This window comes from Gavia stellata, chromosome 16 (assembly GCF_030936135.1).
Source record: "Gavia stellata isolate bGavSte3 chromosome 16, bGavSte3.hap2, whole genome shotgun sequence".
NCBI classification, from domain to species: domain Eukaryota; kingdom Metazoa; phylum Chordata; class Aves; order Gaviiformes; family Gaviidae; genus Gavia; species Gavia stellata.
In genome coordinates, this window is record NC_082609.1 from 6906760 (window position 1) to 6930153 (window position 23394).

The following is a 23394-nucleotide window of genomic DNA, read 5'->3' on the forward strand; positions in this document are numbered from 1 at the left end:
CATCCCTTGGCCGCCCTGTCCGCCGCCAGCCTCGCACCACTCCCAGCCCCTCCTGGCCCAGAAAGCAAGGTGCCCAGGGACACTGCGGCTTTTACAAGTAAGTCCGGGCTTTTACAAGCAGTGTGCCCGCCGCCCCGCTCCAGCGTTTGTAGGATTTGGGTCTCCTTGCTGCGGGGGCTGCTGACACCTCGCTCGGCCACTGCTGCCAGCTGCGCTTGGTGGCGAGGACGAATGTTTGCATTGGCTCAGGACTTTGGCTCAGTTTTTGTATATATATAAGGCAGAACTGGTTTTCCTTTTTATTTTTTAGGCATCAGTGAAAATAAAAGCGAGCAGGACTCCTGCGCGCCACGAGTTTGTTGCTGTCTCCTCCCAGCCTGCGGTGCTGCAGCAGGGGAGGGATGCCAGCTCTGGGGCTGCACCGGTGCCGATGTCCCCGAGCGCGGCCAGGGTCAGGAGCGAGGGGTCCTGCCCAGTCCCACCAAAACCGGTGCAGATGGATGTCTTGATGCAGCAGCCTTGCCCCTGTAGAATGCAGTGTGCCTGTCCCGCAGGGGCGTTGCTGGGGGTGGCATGGCCTTTGCCACTGAGAGGGCTGGCCATGCCGGGCAACCTGAAGGCTGCAAACTCACAGCCCCGGGGGCAGCCGGGGAAAGGGTGAGGCCAGGCTTGGGCTGGCGGAGGCCAAAGAACAAGGCCAGCTGCCCATGGACGTGGCCACCTCCCATTGGTGCCTCCTGGCCTCTAATCTTGTTTTATGGCTGTTGACGGGCTGAATATCCTCCTTGTCCAAGAAGAGTAAACAGAGAACGAGGATGTGAGATAGTGCCTGGGACAGCTGGCATCAGTGCCCAACACTCTCCTCTCTCCATCCCAGCCAGGTCCCCCCGGTCCTGAGGCACTGAGCAAGGGGCTGCCCTTGAATCCCTGACCAAAATAACTCCTCCAGCCCCTAAATGTGCCAAGCATTGCCTGGAAAGAGGTGGGGACATGTGTGCTGAGGTGCCCGGGCAGGACAGGTGGCTGTGGAGGGACACCTGATGCGGGATAAAGTCCTCATGGGTGGAGGAGATGGAGGAGCAAGAGCAGGATGAGGTGGCATTGCAGAAAGAGGGACAGAGCAAAGGGTTTTCTCCTGATCTTGCAACAGCGGCTGCACCTACCTCTGCACCCTGGTGACCCCACGCTCACTGGCACGGCGCCTGGACTGCCTGTGGCATGGGACCACTGCCTCCCTGCATCCCTGCAAGGGGATGTGGGGCATCAGGAGCTAAAACAAGCTGGGGGATGCAAAGGAAACGGAGCCAGTGCAATATGGGAAAAGGGATGGGACTGGATGGGCCACCTGCCCAAAGAGCTGGGCCGGACTAGGGCAACTGGGGTCCACTTCTGCGTGCAGACTGCAGCGTGGTCTCCACGCCATGGACTGGCTCCTCCACACGCATCCTCCTCCCTCACTGGGCTTCGCCTGCCTTTGACATCCAATTTTGTCATTGCCACATGGGGACTGGCTGGTGGGATCCTGCCCTGGCAGGGGACGGGGTGGTGGCAACGCAGCCCCGGGCACCACCATCGCCTCCAATGTCTTGCTCAAGGGAGAAGCTTGAAGGGGAACAGAGCCCTGGGAGGGGATGAAATGTGCCTCTCCCAAATTCACTCACTGTGTTGGGGTGCCCATGGGTGGGCAAAGGGATGGGCTGGAGGGAAGATGCTCCGCTGCCCACCTGGAGAGGCTGTGGGTGCCGTTGACAGGATGAAATTCCAACTGATACCCTAATCTGGCGCCTGCCTGTTTGCACAGCAGGGTAAAAGTCCAGCGAGCTGTGGGCTGTGCCCTTGGGTCCCTGCCGCCCGTGTGTGCACAGGGAGCCGGTGCTGGCGGGAAGAGGCAATAAATGCGCCCACACACCCAGCCACCCCTTCCCCCAACACACACACACACCCCTTGGCCAGGTAACGAAATGCATCTGCTCTGTCTCCGCTCCCATGTCCTCCCCTGCCTCCCTCCAGCCGTTTCTTGGGCAGGGATGGGTGAGCCCTGTGGGGTCCCCCCTGTGCCAGCAAAGGGGCTGGTGTACCCCATGTCCCCACCAGCTTTGGGACCTTTGGTCCAAACCTCCTGGACATGTGTCACCTTGACGGTTGCACCCCTGGCAGGTGCCAGGCACCCACTTTTAGCACCTGCAGCAGCTGCCTCCCGAGTCGCACAGCCCCATATGGAGCCTTGTCCTTATGGGGACAGCCTGGTCCCATGGCCAGGGGACCCTGGGGACTGTCCCCAACAAGTCCCCGCAGTTTTATCCTGTTCCTTCCTCTGCGCTTCCCACCACTCCTGCTGCCCGGCTGCACCCCTTCTCGGAGAAATCTTGAAATCATCATCAAAATAAGGCCACGCACACCAGGTGGCCAAAACCACCGCCGGCCTGCCAGCAGCCTCCGGCATGGCACACTTCCCGGCAGTGACTAACCGGAGCGCCGCTGCCGTTGTTGCCTTTCTCATGTCTCGCGGAGCGGATCTGGGCACGGTCCCATCTTGCTGTCAGCCACCTTCTCGCCTCTTCCCGGGCGGTTGCCATTGGGATGCGGGTGGGCTGCCAGAGCAGGGTGGGCAAAGGTGTTTCCCCAGCCTGTGTGCTGCCCTCTCTTTTCCCACCGATGGCAGGCAGCGCGGGCAGTGCCAGTGCCCATCGGGCACTGCATCGAGATGGAGAGACACGTGTTTACTTTCCTGCAGCCCTACCACCCCGTTGCACCCGTGCTTCAGCCCACGGGAAGGGAAAGGTTTACTTGCTGTCCCAGGGGTGGCTCAGGGGTGGGGTGGGAGAAGGGAAAGCTTGCTAGAAAATGCTTTCAAGCCCTGTGTGTGCTCACTAGTGCCAGGGCCTTGGGGATCAGGGCACAGGGGCAGCCGTGCAACACTGCCGTCCTCCGCCTGAGCCCTCCTGGGTTTTCTGGGGTCCCTGCACCGCACCGCTCCTCACGGGAACACCCCTCTGGCTCCTACTGCCTCTGGTGGGTGCTGTTCCATGAGGTGGGTCTCTTGCCGGCTCCAGGGCGATGCCAGACTAGAGCCAGCTCTCCAATGAGATGCTGGAGCCCCCCAGATGCCCGGGGTGGGGCATCTACTCCCAGGCGGTCCCAGGTGATGGAGAGCTGATGGTGCTATCGGAGCAGCACCAGCCAAACCAGAAAAGGGAGCTCCAGACACAGAGCATCCCGCCGGCAGCAGTACCAACACGGACATTTCACGGTAGCATCAGCCCTGGATGTTTCTGCTGGTAAATACTGCCCCGGAGACAAGAAGAGGGGGGCTTGAAGTCCACCCAGGGAAGGCTGGGTGGTTTGTGCAGGGCTGAGTCCATGCTGGTGACACGGGGCTGGGACAGCTGTAACAAGGTGGCACCAGCCTCTCCCCTCCTATGCCACAGCGGTGGCTATGGGACACTTCCCTTTAGGGGGATCCTGACAGAAAAAGCTAGAGGGGTGATTCAGATCTCACAGGCACGACAGGCAAACAAAGCACCCCTGCCCCAAGCGGGAAGGGTGAGGTGGGAACAGGGCCCGACGCAGCCACCAGCCTGGCCACCTCCGGGCTCAGTGTTCCCCGCCAGCATCCCGGCAGAGGGAGAAGCGATGGCTAAGTCCAAGGCAGGTAAAGCCTGGATGGCTGAATTCCTAAAGACTGGGGGTTTTTTTGAGGAAGCTCTGAGTGTGTGAAAAAAGATGTTTGTTGGGTTATATAGTTCGCTCCTTCCTCGTTTCCTGCTGGGAAATCCGGGTAAATGTTACCTCTGAAAGACCCACAGTGCAAACGCTGAGCCACTTCATCATGCTGGATTCTGCAGAAATGTGTCTTTATGCTCAGGACCCATTTCCTTTCGGGGAAAATTTTCAGAAGTGCTTGGAGGGCTGTAGGAGCATGACTGCCGTTAGCTGTCAGGGAGATTTGCTCTTACATTGGGCAGGCTGGGTCCTCTCAGTCCCAGCACTGTCATTGTCCTCCACATCCCCAGTGCTGCCGCTTCAGCCTTAAACCTGAGCAAAGCAGCTGGGGACAGGTCTGGGGCAGGCTGGAGCACCGTAGGCCATTTGCAAGGAAAAGGGGCACACACACTGATGGACTGGGCACAGTCCAGGGAGACAGTGAAGGACAAGAGGATATTATCAAGGGAAAGAGGCATTACTGTGGGTCCTGAGGCAGACAGCAGCTCTCCTGGTACCACACTGGCCCTGGGGCATATGGGGTTGTCCCCTCTTGCAGCCCCACAGGGGACATTTCCCACCATGAAAATGGGAGAAAAAGCCACAGATCAGCCCTCTGCCACCTCATTGAGGATTTGACTGAGCATGACAGGGAAAAGCCCGTATCTCCCTGGGCTTTGGGGCTGTAGGATCCCACTGCTGACTCAACAGGGACATCTGAAGCCTGGAGATGTGACCTGTGCTCCAGCACAGGGCCTGTGATGTGCTGGACTCAGCTGCTCACCCTGGGGCCTGCCCGAGGATTGCTCTTGCCCTCAGCATGGTGGGATGCACTGGTCCTATCCAAAGGGACCTTTGGCTGTTGAGTATCCCCCTCCCCTGGGCTGGGGACTGGGCTCAGGCAGCACGGGGAGAAGTCACTTCTCACTTGCTCAGGCTCCAGCCGTGTCCTGCCATAGGAAAATCAGCTCAGAGCCAGACAGAAAGATGCTGGGAGCTTCTGGCTTCTACACTTGCACTGCTGCCACCGCTGCTCGGGGCACATGGGACCCTCGGGGTGCCCAGTGGCAGGGTGCCTGCAAAGTCAGGTCCACCCCTAGGGAGACCTGATGCATTCGTGGCACGAGTAAGGCAGCAGTCATTCCTCCTCGCTGCTCCAGTGGGGGGCTGAGGTCCCGGACCCCCCCGGGCAGGGGTGTGTTTGACAGACAGCCCTTCTCCAGCCTGCCGAGAGCCGTTCCCTCCCTCCCTGCTCAGCACGCAGACATCCTCAACTCCAGACAAACCTTTCCTCCAGCCCTGCTCCCCCCGTCCCCCCTGCCTCCCTCTGCCCCGCCAGCCCAGCCGGCAGGAAAGTGGCACCCCTCCTTGCCTGTTATCGCTTCGCCCACTCCCCCTTCTCCCTCCCTATCGCCGGAGAAAGCGAGAGGAAAAAGTGTCGGAGCAGGGAGCGCATAGCAACAGGATTCTGGGATGAAGAAGATTCTGCAGCAGCATCTCCGGGAGGTGAGAGACGGGAAGTGGGGGTGCCCCCCAGGGCCGGGAGCCGGGGAGTGGGGGCAAGACATGCCCATCGCCCCACGATCCCCTGCCCCGGGGAGCCTCTGTGTGCAGCCGGCAGACTTCTCCCTGGCAGGGATTGCAAACGGGAATAGCGTGCGTGCGTGGGGCCAAAGCGGGATCGTGCGGAGAGGGATGGGGGGCATTTTGTAACGACTGCTCCTGCCTCGTTGCAATTAGCAGACCACAGAGACCCTGCGCTGCAGGCAGAGCTGCCTGCTGCCCGCTCCGGCTGGCTGGATGCTCTCTCCCATCCTTCTCCTACGAGCAGGTGCTGCCGGTGATGATTCATGTTGTGTCTGGCCGGGCGGCTGTGGGTGGGCACCCGGGGGCAGAGCTGGCTCCCCTCAGCATGGCACCCCGGGGACGCTGCTCCCACCAGCCCTGGGGACTGCCCAGTGTCGGGGGGTGGTGGTGAGGGGTTCCCCCCTTTGCTGGGATGAGCACAGGGAGCTGGGCAGTGGCTTTCCCACCTGCAGCTGGGATTGCCTCCTTCTCCGTAGGATTTAAAGAGTTCTGGGTAGTGCTGGACCCTGAACTCCCCTGCTGCCCTTTGGCAGCTGACAGAGCTAGAAACCCTTTTTATATCCTGCTGGAAACCCTTTTTAAACCCAGCTTTCAGGGTTTAAAAAAGCTCCTAGGCTCCCCTCCACAGCCACTTTGCTCTTACCAGGCTCTCTGTGTCCCTGTCCCAGCCCCGCGTTGGGGACTGAGCCCCTTCTCGTGCCCGTCCTGCATGGAGACATGGTGGTGTGGGTTGGCAGAGGCTGGAAGCCACATCTCCTTCACGGGGAGCTGCTGGCGGGTCAGCCCTTCCCGGAGCATGCCAGGCAGCGACCCAGTGCTGTGAGCCCCTTGGGGTCTGCCCTCTGCCAAACCGTGCCCACTAACTACAGGGCAGGGCGACTCCAACCTGTGCCAGCCTTTAGATCAGTGAAAACCCAGGAGAGTTTCATCCCTGCCAGGAAATTCCTAGGATATTGGGACATGATGTTAAAAAGCCATCAGTGACCTGGTGAAAGCCAGCAGCTATCTGATGGCCCTGGCAGCCTCAGGGCTGCCTACCTTTCTCCGCTGTTGTTTGGAGGCATGGTCTGGCTCTTCCTTCTCCTCCTCTTTCCTACAAATTGCTTTTTCAGATGACTTTGTGACTGCAAGATGCATTAAAAGCTGTCTTTGTCCCTTCCAAAGGCTTTCTGAGATACTTGAAAGAATTTCTCTGCTGCTGGTGATCCTGTTTAACATTTATTCAGGAATTCATTTAGTCCCACAGAGATCAGCTGGAATGAAAAGCAGATGTCTCAGAGTTATTTTCCCCATTCACGGTGCTGCTCAGGGCCCTGCTGTCCTTCATTACCCAAAAATACTCTTCCTGAGCTCCAGATGGAGAACCTGGTGCTCGCAGCCACCCGGCACCTTGGGAATGCCATGTCCGATGCTGACATCAGGCTTGCCCAGAGCAGTGGTGGTCGACAGAGGAGTTTGCACAGCCCCGGCTGCAGCGCCCGCCCTGGGACCCCGACAGCCTCCTCTCTCGTTATGATCCACTTCCCATCAGTGAGCCACGAGTTTTAAGCCTTCTCACCAGACATGTTTTAGACATATGGAAAATCCTCTTTAATAGAGAAGATCTTTCTCAGGCTCTAAGGATTTCAGGTTGGCTTTTGCATAAGAGTATTTCCAGAAGACCTGAGCGGATGGTTTTTATTTGTTTGCTTATTTGCTTTGGGGGGGTTATTTGGTAGAAACAGGCTAAAGCCCACAGAGGACAGTGGTGGGAGCCAGGATTTGGGCTGCCCCTTCCCGTACACGGCCAGGCTGCCGAGCAGCATCCTCCTGCCTGAGCCGCTGCCCTCCTCTGCCTGCCACAAACTGCCTCAAACCTTCCCTGCTCCTTCCCCGGGGTTTTCGGATGAAAGGCTGCAAGCATTTGCAGCTATGCATGCAAATACTGTAATATTACTGTAATGAGTTTGCTTCAGCCTCAGCAACCTCCAGCCCCCAAACCCCCTGTGCTGGCTCCAGCATCACTTGCTCCCTCTCCTGGTATGTGCTGGGGGAAACTGGGGTTAGCGCAGCCCTCCAAGGGGCTCTTCCACACTCCACAGATGATGTATTTACTTCTCTTTCTAAGTGATATTACATTTGAATTAATTTTAGGTTTGGGTTTTTTTCTCCAAGAGATTAACAAGCAATTCAAACTAATCTGAAGTGACTCACACTTCACAAACACGCTGTGCTCGCACACGGCTCCGATCCACAGGGGAGAAATCTGGCGTCGGGTGGCATTTCTCCCAGTCAAAGGCTGTGCTCCATGCACAAAACACTGACAAAATAACCCCACAATGCCAGTTTGAATGGAGGCAAAATATGATGAAAAAAGTAACTTTAATCTGGCTGTTTTTTCATGGGCACAGCTGAGTTTTGCACTGGTTTAAGTAAATTGGTTTACAGAAAATAATTAGCGTAGGGCAATTTCCTTATGGAAGCCAGCTCTTATCTTGGCAGAGACTAAAGTGCTTTTTCTTCTTGGTGACCTTTGCTTTGCTGACTTCTTTGGGAGCATCTTCTGGTGAATAATGGAAAGTGATGCTGTGTTCAAAGAGGATGTGGTTGCCAAGGGAGCTGTTAGTCCCCGTCTGTTTATAACCGCAAGACGGGAGCCCGGTTTGAAAGATGGCAGTTGACGGTGGAAAGCACTAGAGCAATATTGTAGTGCTAGAGCACTTCAGCTGCTGCTGAAAAAGAAAATTCCTGTTATGACAAAGGCTGAAAGGGAGCATTAATCCTAAAAAAAGGGCTGGAATTGAGCTGGCGTGTGAGATTTCCAGCAGCATCAAATAGAGAGGTGTGCATCTCTCTGCTATTTGGGACAAAGATTGGCTGGAATCCTTAAATACTGCATTTTGCAATTCATTTTAAGTCAGGCAAATAGGCCAGGTTTTCTGTGATTTCTGTGGAAAGGCTATGATTTGGGGCATTTTTGGGCATCGCAGTCATGGAGCAGCCTCTGTGTGTGTTTTCCAGCAGCATCCCTGGCCCGTGCCTCCCCAACCTGCCCGATGGGGACTGCAGTGTCACCATCCTTGGGGTCTATCTGACTCCTGAGCAGTCTCTGCTCTCTGCCCTGGGGTCCCAGATCTAAACTGCAGAGCTCCACCTAAAGATATTAATAAGGGAGGGCAGTCATCACTGAGACATGGGTGACAAAATATGTTCCATGGCCTTTGAAAAGGGTGACTGAGATGGGACCGGGCCATGTACCACTTGGAAAAGGTCTGGTTGGTTCTTTTCTTCTCTTTGTGTTGCTTCTGTGTTGATTTCCAAGCTACATCTGATGGATGGGCACCTGCATTTCAGCAGGTCATGCAGCTCCACCGGTGCCCTCTTGCAGCTCTTTAGGATTCAGGCAGATGTGCAGGAATTAGGCGAGAGGATTTAATGATCTCCCAGCATCCCTGCTTGCTGCTTTTCTGTGATGCAAACCTGGAAAGTGAGAGCTCCCCAGGCAGTGTGATGGACTGGGAAGCATTTTTTTGGGGAAGACCAAACTGTGACGTCCCCATAGCTCCTGTCCCCACCTGGCAGGGACCTTTGTGAATACAGGTTTTAGCAGCTGAAACTTTTGGGAGGGATGTTGCAGAGCAGTCTGTCTGTCACCTGCAAACACAGGCAGCTGCAGGTCACGCCCGCTGTGTACGCTAGGTTAATTAGCAGGCATGGCCACGGTTTGGAGAAGTTGCTAAGCCGGAGAGCTGTGTTAAACAGCTGCAGGAGGGCTGCCAGGTAGCAACGGTTTTATAGCAACAGTATTATATTTGGGTCACATTTTGACTTTTCAGCCTGTGTTTCTGAAGCTTTTCTTCTGGCCCTTGCCTTGTGACGGTGGCATCCAGCGGGGATGGGCTTTTAATGGTGGGTTTTAGTGTAACGTCTTTACTCGGGCTGTGCATTTCAGGTTGGCTTTGGAAAGAGTTTGCCCCGGTTTGTCCCGTCCTTCGAGGAGTTTGCACGCCGGGTGGGGATGGGTTCGCCTCTGCGTTTGGTGCCTTCGGCTGGAGGAGCGGGGTGCACCCTGCAAAGGGTGGGAGTATGCAGCCATCATCATCATCAGCGCGGCTCCTTGTCTCCATGGGAACTGTCAGCAGGAGCATCCTGCGGTCTGGCCAGAGAGGAGGAGGAGGCTGAGAGGAGGTGGCTGCCACCTTCCCTGGGGCTGTGGCAGGGCAGTCCTGGGCTCTGCTCACCAGCCAGCTCTGATCTCCCTGGGGGACGGAGGTCTGCTGTGGGCTCTGAGCACACTAGTGGCCGGGGGACCTACGCCTCGTTCTGCCTCATCCCTCCGAATCTAGGCCCCTCTCCCTCAACCACATCCCATGGGCTTATTCCCTATAATTGCATGAACTCAGGGACACGGAGGTAACTGCTTTTATCTTTTGAGAGCCAAGGAAGAAGGGAAGGTTCCCAAACGGGCTCCTTCTGCCCTGGTCCTGGTGCCCTGTCAGCAGGGACCCCAGCATCCTTCTGTCCCTGTGCCTCAATACCAGCCGAACCCGACATACACCCAGGCAGGGGCACAGCAACACACAGTGGCACAGGGACAGGATCTGCATCCCGCCCCTTTTTGCTGCTTGGTCTTGCTGAGAATATATCTGCGATGGGATCTCACCTGGCAGCTGCTGGCTGAGGCTTTCGGCTTTGATGACTGCTGGTGGGATGGTGGGATGGAAGCTGGTGGGAATTCCCTCCCCACTCTCCCAGAATCAGGAGGTTGGGGAACTTCAGATAGACCGAACATCTCGTTGCAGACCTGATGTACACACGTAGATGCCAAGGAGCCCTCCCAGTGCATCACCCCAACCTAGATGTATTGCAGGACTCGCACCTCCTTCTTGCTGAGGCAGCTCCAGGGAGGAAGGGAATGGGTTAATCCCCTGCCTGCTGAAGAGCTGCTTGTGCCTCACTGATCCAGGGTAGATTAGGAAAGCTGGAAGGAGCTCTCTCAGCAGGGACAAGTGGGAGCGCGTCACTAAATCCCCACAGTGGAGGCTTTTGGCAGTTGGCAAAGCGTGAAAAATGCATGGAGCATTTAGTGGTAGCTGAGTGCCCAAGATGGCAGGGGCACGTGGGACTGGGGTGTCGCACTCCTTGGCATGCCGGCGGTGGTTCTTGCCCTGCTGTCCTCATGCCCATGCTTTGCAGGAGATCAGGAAAGTTTATCTTGGCTGCTGGAAAGGGTTTCTTGGGAAACTGGGGCTGCAAGATGGGTCCTGGCTTCCCAGGGTGAACTGGGGCCATGCTGCCTTTCCCAGGGGAGCTCTGGCCATGTGGGATCACATTTATCCCCTTTCCTTGTTCATCAGGTTGTCAGCTGGGGTGGTGCACAGAGAGCTGCTGGGACAGGGTTTCCCCAAGGGACAAATGTCTTGGGGGTCACAAATTCACACCTGAGCTCTCAGCACTCCTTCCCTCTCTCCTGCTTTTCCCCACCCTGGCTTTTATTCCTTTCCTTGACCCCCGGCTGCCCTCTCCCATCCCCTGCTCTCTCGCTCAGCCGGTGACACCAGAGCTCCTGGTGAGCCCCAGCAGCCAGGACGGGGACCTGGGCTCTGAGTGCCCAGAAGACAGAGGGAACTGGACAGGGCGGCTGGATTTCCTCCTCTCCTGCATCGGATACTGCGTAGGCCTCGGAAACGTCTGGAGATTCCCCTACAGGGCTTACACCAATGGCGGAGGTACTTGGGCATCCTTTGGAGTGGCCACGTCTGCCCCTCACTGAGCTGTGCTGGTGGGACGTGTCTCTGAAGAGATGCCCCTTCCCCTTCTCGGGGCTGGGAAGTAGCGTTTGTTGTGGGGTGAAGCCTCCTCCTGCCCCCCATGCTTGCTGTAGGGCATTAACCACCCGTACCCATGTGTGGAAGGGACTCAGTAGCCCATCTCTGCACTCATGGCCTTGGAGACACTCCCAGGTCCATGCTGGACTGCATACCACCTGAGCATTCCCCTTGGTTTCTAATAGCTTCTTGGCCTGGTGTCCTCCAGGACTCAGCGGGGTCAGCAAATGCTTCCCAGATATCGAAGGAGAGGAGCGAACCTTTTGCAATGCAAGAGCCCAGTGTGATGGTGCAAAGTGCCCAGCTTGTTCAACTGCTCCCAGAGTAATTGCTTGTCACATGCAATAATAACTGGAGAATTTCACAGTGTTTGTGAAAGATTCAAGGAGAAAAGAGAGTTGGGGGCAGGGGGGAAGCACGGCACTGGGTGAATCACAGCCCCTTCCTCCTGCACTAATGGTGAGCTGCCGCCTCTTGCTGTCTTCCAGATATTGGTGTAGATCCCTCAGGGCCACAGACATTGAATGAACATTATTCCCTGTCGTAGATGGGCTTTAGGTGTTTGCTCTGTGTAATTTTTAGGGTTTTTTTCTTGCTTCTTGCAGGAGCTTTCTTGGTTCCTTACTTCATCATGCTGGCCATCTGCGGGATCCCCATCTTCTTCATGGAGCTGTCGCTTGGCCAGTTCTCCAGCCTGGGGCCACTCGCCGTCTGGAAGATAAGCCCTCTCTTTAAAGGTGCGTGAGTGAAACCCAGACCCTCTGTGGGGCCTCTGGAAGAGCTGCTTGATGAGGACATGGACCAGCAGCATCCCATGGTCCTCAAAGCTCTTGTTAGAATCAAAGATTAAATCCCAGGGGAAGGTGGAGCAGGCTGGACTTCTTGGTTAGCTGTTGTAGTAGCTGCAAGTTATGATCAGTTTTGGAGACTCTGGATGTCATGATCAGCTCTAGAAATTGTATGAAAATTATTAAGCCAGCTAGTATACAAAATACAGCAGCAAAGCTAAGCAATAAATGTTAAAGACAAAGGTAAGAATAAAGCATTCAAAAAAAGGTCAGATCAAATACTTTTACTCTCAACATTAAGTTGGAGTAAAATCATCTGTATGATACAATAGATCATCAGTTCAGAGAAGGTGTGTCTGGAGGGTATAATGGCAATAAGAGGCTCCCCCCACCAGGTGAACCTCTGACTGGTTAAACATTTGGCTGCTGAGATCCAGTGTATGACCCTGGTTTTGGATGTGCTCTGCTCCAGAGAGATGGCTCACTCCTTCTTTACCCTCTCCTTCCTCCAGGCGTTGGCATGGGCACGATCCTCATCGTCTCCCTGGTGGCCATTTACTACAATATGATCATTGCTTACGTTCTCTTCTACCTCTTTGCATCCCTCACAAGCGATTTGCCCTGGCAGCACTGCGGCAACTGGTGGAACACTGACCTGTGCCTGGACCACCATGTCATCAAGGCGGGGAACACCACCTTCCCCATCAACATCACCAACACCGTCAGCCCCAGCGAGGAGTACTGGAGGTAAAGAGGTCAGCCTGACCTGGCTGTGGGGACACAATTGGCATCCAACCGGGGAGAGCATGGGGATGGGATGGGGGTGAAGGTCTGTGCTGCACATCTCATGGCATGGTGGGCACTCATGGTGGGCATTGTGGGTGCAGTGATGGCTCTCGGGGTCAGCTGTGGGCGATATCTTAGTTTAGCTGTTGGGATCATGTCCCTGGGATGTGGGAGGTGTCCATGATCTATCACTGCTTTGCTGGCCTGGAGATATGTTAGACTGCAATGCATCCCATGCTGGACCAGCTGGGAATTTGCTCTCAAGCTGCCAGGCATCCCCTCTGGGATCTTTAATGCTTGGTGGAGAAATCACACCAATCACCCCTTTCCCCAGCAAATAGCTGCCAGTGTCTTGTTGCTCTCTCATTGCTGGGATTTTTGACAAGGTTATTTTTTGCAGCAGAGGCATTGCTAGGCTCAGAGAGGGCCTCTGGAAGAAGGCGGGGGGTGCCCGTGGCCACTCACCAGCGGTTCTCCTTTTATCCCTAGCCGGTACGTCCTGCACATCCAAGGGAGCTCTGGGATCGGGGATCCCGGGAGGATCCGCTGGAACTTGTGTCTGTGCCTGCTCCTTTCTTGGACTATCGTCTATCTGTGCATCCTAAAGGGAGTCAAATCCTCTGGCAAGGTAAGGGCTGGAGAGTCTCTTTTGGGGGAATCTACAGCGACGCTCGCCAGTGCCGGCGATTCTCCGCACATCTGGGAAAGTGAGACCCATAAACAGCATCAGCTGGACACAGGCCGCTTCAGGGATGGCTTGCACACCCAGACACTGGCAGGGCTGACACCGCTAGCCCTGCTGCATCCCAGGGACCCCCGCACTGCAGGGTGATGCCGGCCGATGCGGTGTCCCACCTCCGGGACGGGGCTGGGGAGGAGCGTTCATGCTGTGCTCTCGCTCCCGGCTCTCCCAGCTGGCTCTGCTCTCCCGCAGGTCGTGTACTTCACCGCCACCTTCCCGTACCTCATCCTGGTGATGCTGCTCATTCGTGGCGTGACCCTGGAAGGGGCCTGGAAGGGGATCCGGTTTTACCTCACGCCCCAGTTTGATCACTTGCTGTCTTCCAAGGTGAGCAGGATCTTGTGCAATTTGTTCAAGGCACAAAAGTGAACCTTCTCCTGCTGCCTCCAGCATGCAACAGAGGTGGTTCCCTTACTCAGGTGCCTTTTCTGGCCACCCCCCGACCCAAAGTCCTCTCTCTTCGTTGCTCCCAGATCAAAAGTATTTGTCTTTGAGCAATCTGTCTTTGCTCCACACCTTGTCTATACTGCTCTTCCCACCTGGCCCAGCCCTGCGCCTGCGTTTCTGGCTGTCCGTGCAGGGTGTGACGTGCTTACCACATCCCCTGGGTACCAGGACCATGGGCAGGATTAGCCCAGCTCCTGTGACTGGCTGGGTGGTGGCGATGGGTGCCCGTGGTGGATTTGGCTGCTCTGTTTTTCTTGGTGTGCGGAGCGGGCAGTTTCCTTGGGTCAGCAGTGTTGGTAGCAATGACCACCCAGTTTTACAAGGGCATTTAATGCCACGCTGGGCTGGCTCTAAAACACTCTCATCAACCCTTCCACCACCCAGCTGACCCACTACGAGTGGTGAGCGCGTTAGCAAGGAAAGGCAAAGACCCTGTGGGCTTTGCATGCCTGGAGGGCTGGGGAAGGTGTGCCAGTGGCTCTGGGGAAGCATATTTCCAACTGCCTCTTCCTCTGGGGGAGGTTTCCAAACCCCTTCTCTCCTCAGACCTGTTTCCTTCCCCCAGGTGTGGATCGAGGCAGCCCTGCAGATTTTCTACTCCCTTGGGGTAGGCTTTGGGGGCCTCCTCACCTTTGCCTCCTACAACACCTTCCATCAAAATATCTACAGGTGGGAGCCAGCTGCTGTCTTGTAAAAATCATGGGTTGAGGGGAGCCATGAAAATCTCAGCTGGTGGGTTCAAAGTCAGCAGAAGCACACGGTGCAGCACACGGTCACCCAGTGCTGCTCCTTGCCCAAGCACCTTACAGGTACCTGGCAGCTTGCACAGGCTTGAGAGGGACAGAGGGAAACATGGAAGAAAATTCTCCTAAGCATCAAGACAGTGCCTGGTTCAGAAGTTTTGGGCTGCAGGTGCTGAAGGCTGAGAGTATTTGAGGCTAGTTATGCATGTTTGTCCTGTCCCCAGCATCCGTTACAGGTCACCAGCAGAGAGGAGAGTCTGAGTGTTGGACATTTGGGCTGATCCCCTCCACTGGGGAGAGCAAGCTTGGGAGGAACTCCACAAAATGACCCGTGGCATTAGATATATGCTCCTTTTGACCCTGGAAAGCACATGCCAAGAGAGGCCCTGGAGGAGAATGACACTGGGTCACCTTACTGTGGCATCTGGGGCTGGCAATGCCACCGTGCACTGATGTGGGGTGGGAAGAAGTGGGCATGTTCAGAGCATCTTCTTTCTCCTCTGTAGGGACACCTTCATAGTGACCCTGGGCAATGCCATCACCAGCATCCTGGCAGGGTTTGCCATCTTTTCCGTTTTGGGATACATGTCCCAGGAGCTTGGGGTCCCTGTTAACCAGGTGGCAAAAGCAGGTGAGGCCAAACGAAGACCCTTTCTCCTTCACCCTCTGCACTGAGGAGCATCTCTTCCAGGATGGAAGGCACCCGAGGGTGTCAGCGTGAGAGCTGGAGCTGTATGCTCAGCTGGCCGAGGGAGGGAAGAGGGGAGACCAGTTCCTGCCATGCAAACCTTGAGCTGCACCAAGTGATGTCTAATAAAGCCCTGAGCAAGGAGCAGGCTGGTTCTCCTGCACCTCCCCACCCTCCAGTGCAGGACCCTTCCTGCCCATCTTCCAAGAGCCCCTGCAGGTCCCTGCCATGGTGCCGCTCTGCTGGGCTCGCCTCTTCTCTCCTCCATCCCCCCGTGCCCAGCATTGTCACCCTCTTTTCACCCTGCTGTTCTTTGCTTCCCCTAGGTCCTGGCCTGGCTTTTGTGGTGTACCCCCAGGCCATGACAATGCTCCCCCTTTCTCCGTTCTGGTCTTTCCTCTTCTTCTTCATGCTGTTAACCTTGGGCCTGGACAGCCAGGTAAGGACAAAGCACACCAAGCCGGCTGCGGTGCCCAGGCAGCCCGGGGGGCTCAGGGGACCCTCTTCTCCTTTGTGTGCAGTTTGCCTTTATGGAGACCATCGTTACGGCAGTGACCGATGAATTTCCCTACTACCTGCGGCCAAAGAAAGCTTCTTTCTCGGCTGTCATCTGCATTGCTCTCTTCCTGATGGGGCTCATCCTCACAACAGAGGTAAGGGTGTGGGGCTGGATGCATCTTGGGGACCAGCTAGGGCCTCATTTTAGGGAGAGCTTAGGGCAGGGACCGAGTTTGCAGAGACACATATATTCACATCACTTAACAAGGTGGAAGAGAGACAATCGATGAACCTGGGCTTCCTGGGGATGTGAGGTCCAAGGGGAGTGACACAGCGTTATTCCTGTCCCTGCACCAACGCCAGAAGGAGAGTCATGTCTTCTGAGGGTGCCTGACCACCGTCTTCCCCAGTGTTCCCAAAGGGGCTAAGGGGATGTGTGCCCAAAAGTGGGAGAACACGGGAGGGGGTTTATTGGGATGCTGGTCCCAGGGATGCTGGCCACTGTGCTTTGCCTCCACAGGGTGGGATGTACTGGCTGGTCCTACTAGATGACTACAGCGCTGGCTTTGGTCTCATGGTGGTGGTGATCACTACCTGCCTCGTGGTGACACGTGTCTATGGTAAGGGGGTCTGTCCCCACAGGGGCATAGGGAGGAGTGGACTCTCTGTGTGAAGAGAGGGATTTAGAGGGAGAGGTAGGGGAGCCAGCAGCCTCGCAATGGAGCGTGAAACACCTCTCCTCCAACCTCTTATTCTTGGCCATCACTGGATTCACCTCTCCAGAGATAACTGGGGTGCTGAGCCTGGTCCCTCAGACACCACCAGCTGTGCCCCTCTTCCTGCATCTCCCAGCTGGGAGGGGAAACACTTCTTTGCTGTAGAGGATGCAAACCACCGCTTTTGGTCAGTGCAGGGCAACCTCGTACACCAGCACCTGGCTCTGGGGGAGGGATCACGGCTTCTGAGTCCCTCTCCCTCCTCCAGGAATGAAGAGGTTCTGCCGAGATATCCACATGATGCTGGGCTTCAAACCAGGGCCCTACTTCAGAGCCTGCTGGATGGTCCTGTCCCCGGCAACAATGATGGTAATTGCTCAGCCTGAGGTGCTGGATGGTGCTGGAGAGCTGCAGTGGTGCCAGCATGCCTGGATGACCTCCCCTTGCGAGAAGTCGCTCTGCTGGCGTCTCCTCCCCCAGGGACTATCCTGGTTCTGCTAGAAGGTCTCCAGGCCTTTTTTTGAGCATGAGACCTTCAGAGGGCTCTGGGCTGACCTCGCTTTCTTCCCATCCCACAGGCTCTGCTGGTGTACAACATTGTCAAGTACCAGCCCTCCGAGTACGGCAGCTACCGCTTCCCTGCCTGGGCTGAGGTCTTGGGCATCCTCATGGGAGTCCTTTCCTGCCTGATGATTCCTGTGGGCATGGTGGTCGCTGTGCTCCGAGAAGAAGGGACGCTGTGGGAGGTAGGAGGTGTTGGAGCCCGGCATTGCTGAGGAACACCCCAGAAATGTGCAGGGGTGACCATGAGCCCCTGCTGAGCCTGCATCCTCCCACAATTTCTGCATCCTCTCTCCTGGAGGTGTGTGTCCCTGTGCCTCCTTGCTGCCCATGGAGTGTAAGAGACGGCGTGTCCCAGGGCATTTCCAGCAGTGTCCGCTCCCGCGATGCCAGGCAGGCACTGAGTCATGCTGCTTCCCCCTCCAAAACCAGCCTGCTATGCCTTGCCTTGGGAAATACATTGTCCCTAGCATGGGAAGGGCATGGGCATGTGGGACTTTGCACCCATTTTGCAGAAGCAATGACAGAGCAAGGAAGGCAGCTGCTGCACCATGCAGGCAGCCACAGGCAGCACAGGTGGGATCCCTCTGCTGAAAGGTTTCGCCTAGGAGCAGGTTATGGAGCTGCTGGCTGCTCACAGCCTTCCCAGCCCCAGCTGGGCTTTGCTGCTCTCCCCAGGCTGTTAAAAGCAGAGGCAGCAGAGCTTGCTGCCCTCCCCAGGCAGCAACTCACCGGCTGGAGCACTTACTGGCTGCAACCTGGCTTGGCACAGCTGTGGGCACAGTGGCATGGCCAGGAACCACCTTGACTGAGGCTAACCCCTTGCCTGGGTGACTCTAACCCCACACCACAGGGCCATCACCCTACAATAGCCCCTAGTTCCCGCAAGCCCTCGCCACCAGCACCCACAGACCATAATACCTTCCCAGCCCGCAGCAGGGCACTTATACAGAGCTGTCTTCCCAAAAAGCTTCAGGACATGCTTTTGGCCCCATCCCATCCTCACTGGGGGCTCTTCCAGTCCCTCTGGGATGGCAGAGCACACCATCCCCCAGGAGGGGTGGGTGAGCTGCTGGGTGGGGGTGCCAGCCGGGGACCGGAGTGGGTGCCCGTGCAGGGTGCCCGTGCTCCCTCCGCTTGTCTCCTTGCAGCGAGTCCAGCAAGCCAGCCGGCCCACCATGGACTGGGGCCCGTCGCTGGAGGAGAACCGGACCGGCATGTACGTGGCGAGCCTGGCCGGCAGCCAGTCCCCCAAGCCGCTGATGGTCCACATGCGGAAATATGGGGGCATCACCAGCTACGAGAACACAGCCATCGAGGTGGACCGGGAGATAGAGGAGGAGGAGGAGTCCATGATGTGAGGGAATCCAGCACCCCATGGGCTGGGAGGGGGTTCACCCCCACAATTTGCACAGGTTGCACTGTGGCACTTCAGGATGGCTCGGGGGGGGGTCTTTCGGGGAGCAGTCGGGAGGTGCTGACCCTGCCAGCCTCCTCACCACTGCCCTGGCCCCGCCAGGACGGAGCTGCTGCCCATCCTGGTGCCCCCAGGGTGTTCCTGTTCAGTGTGGCAAACTGTGTGATGAGTCCGTGCGTTCATGTGACGGTGTCTGGTTCAAGCGTCTGGGCTGCCCCGCTCCCACCCTCGGCCCCAGCCCTGCCCTCCCCACGTAGGGATGCTCAGGCTGCAGGGGTGCTGGGGCTGCAGGGATGTTCAGGCTGCAGGAGGTGGGGGGGAGAAGGACATCCTCTGCGTTGGTGTGTTCTCTGCTCGTATGTATTTAACTCCAATAACCCACAAACATATGTGAGAAAGGACTGTAATATGCTCCGTGCCCTGAGGACGGTATGTGCCAGCTCAGAGGTACCCCAGCAAAACCAGCACAAATCAGTGTCCTGCTAAAGAAATCTGACCTAATAAATGAGCAGTTAAAAACAATTAGAACGGGAAAAAAAAAAAAGCTTTATAAAACCAACAGCTTGGGCCTTTCCAAGCTTGTAGATGCCCAAGGGACCTCAGTGGGTCAGGGCAGCTCTTCCCTGCGGTGCCTGGCAGGGCTGGGGTGAGCTGAAGGAAGGGAAGAGGCTGGGTGACCTGTTCCCCATGTGTGCAGGAGGTCAGGAACAGGTCTCAGCTGGACCCAGTGCCAAAGGAGGACCCGTGTCTATCCCGGAGGGGGATCTGAGGGCTTTCCCTAGCCCTGGGTGCTGCTTTTCCCAGGGAAAGGCAAAGGGCTGGGTTTTAGTGCTTGCATGTGGTTTTGGGGTAGCTCAGCCCAGGGCCCATGTCCCAGGGACCCCATCTCCTGCCATCACTGCTGGCCTGGGGGGTGCCAGTGAGCTCCTGGATGGGGCTGTTTGGACCTGACGCTGCCAGTCCCCATCACCCCGGTGTTGTGTACGCCTTCTCCCATGTACCGTTGGCTTGCCAATAAAAAGCGGTGTGTGACACAGCCTCTGCGTAGGTTACTTGGGGGGGCCTCAGCATGGAAGAAGGGCACATCTAGGGGGACTTCCAGGGATGGGGGGCACAGCCCCTCTGGGCTTTGCCCTGCAAATCTCTGTCTTGCTCAGGTAAAAGCCAAAAACCCAGGATAAACAGAAAAATTAAGGTTTAAGTCTGGATTAAGTCTGGATTAAGTCTGGATTATGCATGTGGCCCCAGTGCACTGGGCTATTAGCCCCATGGACCATGCAGCCTTGGGTCCAGTGTCACGGGCTGAGCCTCCAGGGTGAATCCTGGCATGAGGCTGTGGTTTTCCTTAATGGCCCTTCCCTACGGTGGTGGAGATATAATTATTGCCCTCGCCCCTCTGAGAGTGTAGGGCCAGCTCTGACACCTTCTCCTCCTGCCCGCCCACCCCCCCATGCCCGGGAATGTCGAGCTCCCTCCCTGGCCAGCTCTGCCCTTCCTTTTCCCTGCAGGAACACCGATGGCTTTCCATGTCCTCCTCACCATATCCCACTGCGGCTGCAGCCTGCAGGGATGATGGGGGTCTCCCAGCCCCAGCTTCTCCGGGTGTGCGGAGCTCTGGCAGCACGACCACGCTGCAAAGCACCTTCTGGCCGCTAGCCCCCGGGTTAATCATTAGAGGCCAGCCATAAAAGTGTCGCTGATGGAAAGTTCAGGCTGGGGAGGCTGGGGAGCAGGGAGGGCCTGCCATAAACATTTATGGCCCCAATGAATCTCTCGCTCTAACCTTGACACTATTTACCGAGCAGGAGGCCTGGGGAGGTCACGGTGTTGCCCAGCCGTTGCTGTGGGGGCTGGCCGGGGACCCCGGGCTGGGCTGGCCCCAGGAGGGGCACACACGGGGGTCTGCATGGTGTGATGGAGTGGGTGATGGACTCAGGCATTTCATGATGTCGCTGCTGGCCACAATGTGCCAGAGCAACCTGGAGAGACTGACATCCGCCCATGGCACGGAGATGAAGGTGCCTTGGGCTGAGCAAGCTGCTCCGGCCTCTGCCTGTCTCTGACCTTTTCCTACCCGCATGGGGTCCTGCCACATTCCTCAAATCCCCCTTGTAATCCTGGGATCCTCTGGGCTCTTCCTTGGCAGCTGCTGTCAATCAGTGTTGCATTGCAGAGCGACGGAGCAGAGACTACACCGGGGATGTGGTGGGGAGCAAAGCTGACGGCGGTGAGAGGAAACCAAGGGCAAAAGGTGCCAGGGCAGCGGCACAGCCAGAGGACACGTCCCCTGGGCCACGTGTCGCTGTGCTCGGGGAGGCGTGGGGCTCGCTGGTGGCAGCACGCCCTGCTCCCGGGACCAGCGGTGCATCCCTACCCCGCACTGCAGTGTGGCCTGGGCTCCGATGCCACCCTCCCCACGTCCCCGGAGACGGGCACCCCCCCGCTCTCCTGCCGCTTTCCCCTCCCAGCGTGTCCCGCCGCTCTCCCGCAGATCCCGGGGCTTTCTCCCAGGCTTTCCCGCAAGACCCTTCGGCGCGGCCGGGGCTGCCGGGCTGGGCGGGGGGGGGGTGCCGGGGGACAGGGGCGGTCCCGGGGGTCCGGGGTCCCTGCCTGTCCCGCGCTGGGGAAGCGGGTGGCAGCGGTGGCAGGAGCGGTCTGGTGCTGACACCTGCTGGGGCCGCGGCTCATGGCAGGGCGGGGGGGGACACCCCCCAACGGGGGGCACCCCCGGAGAGCAGCGGGACGGCGGCTGGGACTGGGGTGTGCGGGGCAGGGACGGGGACTGTCGCAGCCCGTCCCCAGCCCCCCCCAGGGTACCAGTCTGCCTGCATGGGCAACACCTGGCAGCTGCCCCTGGGAGCCCCCCCAAACCCATCCTGGGCTCGGCTGGGGGGTTCTGTGCCCTGCACCCTGCTGCAGCACCAGCTCCCCAAAACTCTTCTTGCTGCCCACCGGGCAAGGGTGACAGTCGGTCTCCACCGCCCAGCCAGCCCCGGGCAGCTCACGGTGTCTCCCGGCACCCGCAGCCCCCGGAGGCCTGTCCCTGGGAAAAGGGCCAGGTTGGGGTGAGCCAGGTCTGGGGGTGACATCAAGCTCTCCCGAAGCCCCAGGGATGCTGGTGGCCAGGGACAGGCAGCACCCAGGGTACCAGCATCCTGCGGGCAGGAGGAAAGCGCCTGCTGCCTGCAGCCGCTGCCCGAGGCTTGATCCCAGCCTTGTCGCTTTCGAGGACAGGAGCGCGGTGACAGAGGGACAGGGCGGTGGCAGACAGTCTGAGTCACTGCAGTGACGGAGAATCATCCGTTTCCATGCTCAGAAGTTGGTAGCTATTTATTGCACTTGAACACCAAGAATAAAACTGACACTTGCCCCCCCTCCCGCACCCACCCCGCGCCCAGGCCCCCCCACCGCCCTCCCCAAATAGAGCATCCAATTTGAGCAGTGATCATTCTGTTCACAGCCACAGGTTCCAAAAAAACAAAGGAAAAGGAAACAAAACCAATCCCTCCCCCCCATCAAGCTCCCACCGAATCCAACACGGTCACACTGCTCGACAGTTTGAGTGCACTTACAAAAAGATAAGAGAAAGGCTTCAGCTGCAACCGTACGGACTGACAGACATGAGGGGACAGGCAGCTACCCCTCCCCGGGGCCTGATTTTTTGTTACGTGACAAAGCTTGGTATACTCTTAATTATTATATATTTTTTGCAATCATCTTAAATAAATATTTCCATAGAGATTTCCTGTATGTATATATATATTTTTTATATATAATATATAAGAGAGAGAGATCTCATTTTTTTTCTTAAACCACTGTTAACATATTTTCCCTGCTTGTCCAAAAAAATGTTACAAAAGCCCTAAAATTGTGCAACAGTTAGAAAAAAGGGACAACAACCCAAAGAAGGAAGGAGCTGCTCGACATAGCCCCCTCCACCGCCCTCCCTCCCACTCCCTGTCGACCTGCGGGTGGGAATAACATTCAGCAGAGGGGCAGGGAGCCATCGGGTGGCCTTTGGGGGACGGATGGCAGAGGGGCCACCAACCCCTCCCCTGATGTTCCCACAGCCTGTTCACATCTGGGTTTCCCTGTCTGGTATGGATGAGCTGGGACCTGCACCTTTGGAAATGGGTAATGGTGAGGTCTCTACCCTGCTATCAAGAGGGTGGTGGTTGCATCAAGAGAGCGGTGTATACCATGCGATGTGTCCTGCGGTGGGGAAGAAGGGTTGGCTTGACTCCTGGGATGATCAGAGGAGATGGTTATGGGATCTTCTGCTGACAGACACCTCTTTGTCCATGGGGCTATGTGGGTACCCTCTCAAACACAGCACTGCTGTTTGCTGGTCCTCTCCGGCGATCCTGCCGTGGGCTGCGGAGCAGACCGTGAGCTCAAAGTGGGTGCAGATGACTGCTGCTGCCTGCTCCAACCTCTGGGGCTCCATGGGGGGCCTCAACTCGTGGAGGGCAAAGGGAGGGGAGGCAGGTTTGGGGTCAGATGGGGGTTTGGTGCCTGGCTGGGGTAAGGAGAGGAGTGCCTGCTCCTCCAGCAAAGAGCAGAGGCCCAGGAGTGGCCTTTTCTTCCAGAGCAGCCGCAGCACCAAGACCTGAGAAATGACGATGTTGCAGCTGGACCTGGACCCTGGCAGCCAGGAAGGGAAAACAGGCCATCCCCAAGCCCACCTGTGGAGCTGGGAGCCTGAGACCACCACAGCTAGTGCTTCCACTCAGAAATCCCCTGTGGGCTGCGAGAGGTGGAAGAGATGATGAGTTCGGAGGACTTCTGAGTTTGGTTTGACCCTGACAGCCAGGCGACCAGGTGGGTCGGGCTGTGTCTGTACTCGGAGATGAAACGTGCCACAGCCTGATGGGAACAGGAGGTCCGTGGTGGTGAACTCCATCCCAACAAG

The 23394-nt window shown here is 57.2% G+C and overlaps 1 protein-coding gene across 1 annotated transcript; it reads left to right on the top strand.

Moving 5' to 3' along the window:
- The first annotated feature begins 5175 nt into the window (after positions 1-5175).
- On the top strand, positions 5176-18426 carry SLC6A7 (solute carrier family 6 member 7). Its single transcript, XM_059825216.1, has 14 exons — positions 5176-5208; positions 10817-10997; positions 11702-11833; positions 12397-12631; positions 13160-13298; positions 13605-13739; positions 14425-14528; positions 15109-15233; positions 15617-15729; positions 15812-15943; positions 16309-16408; positions 16773-16873; positions 17083-17250; positions 18217-18426. The coding sequence occupies exons 1-14, from the start codon at positions 5176-5178 to the stop codon at positions 18424-18426; spliced, it is 1908 nt and encodes a 635-aa protein (XP_059681199.1).
- The last annotated feature ends 4968 nt before the right edge of the window (positions 18427-23394 follow it).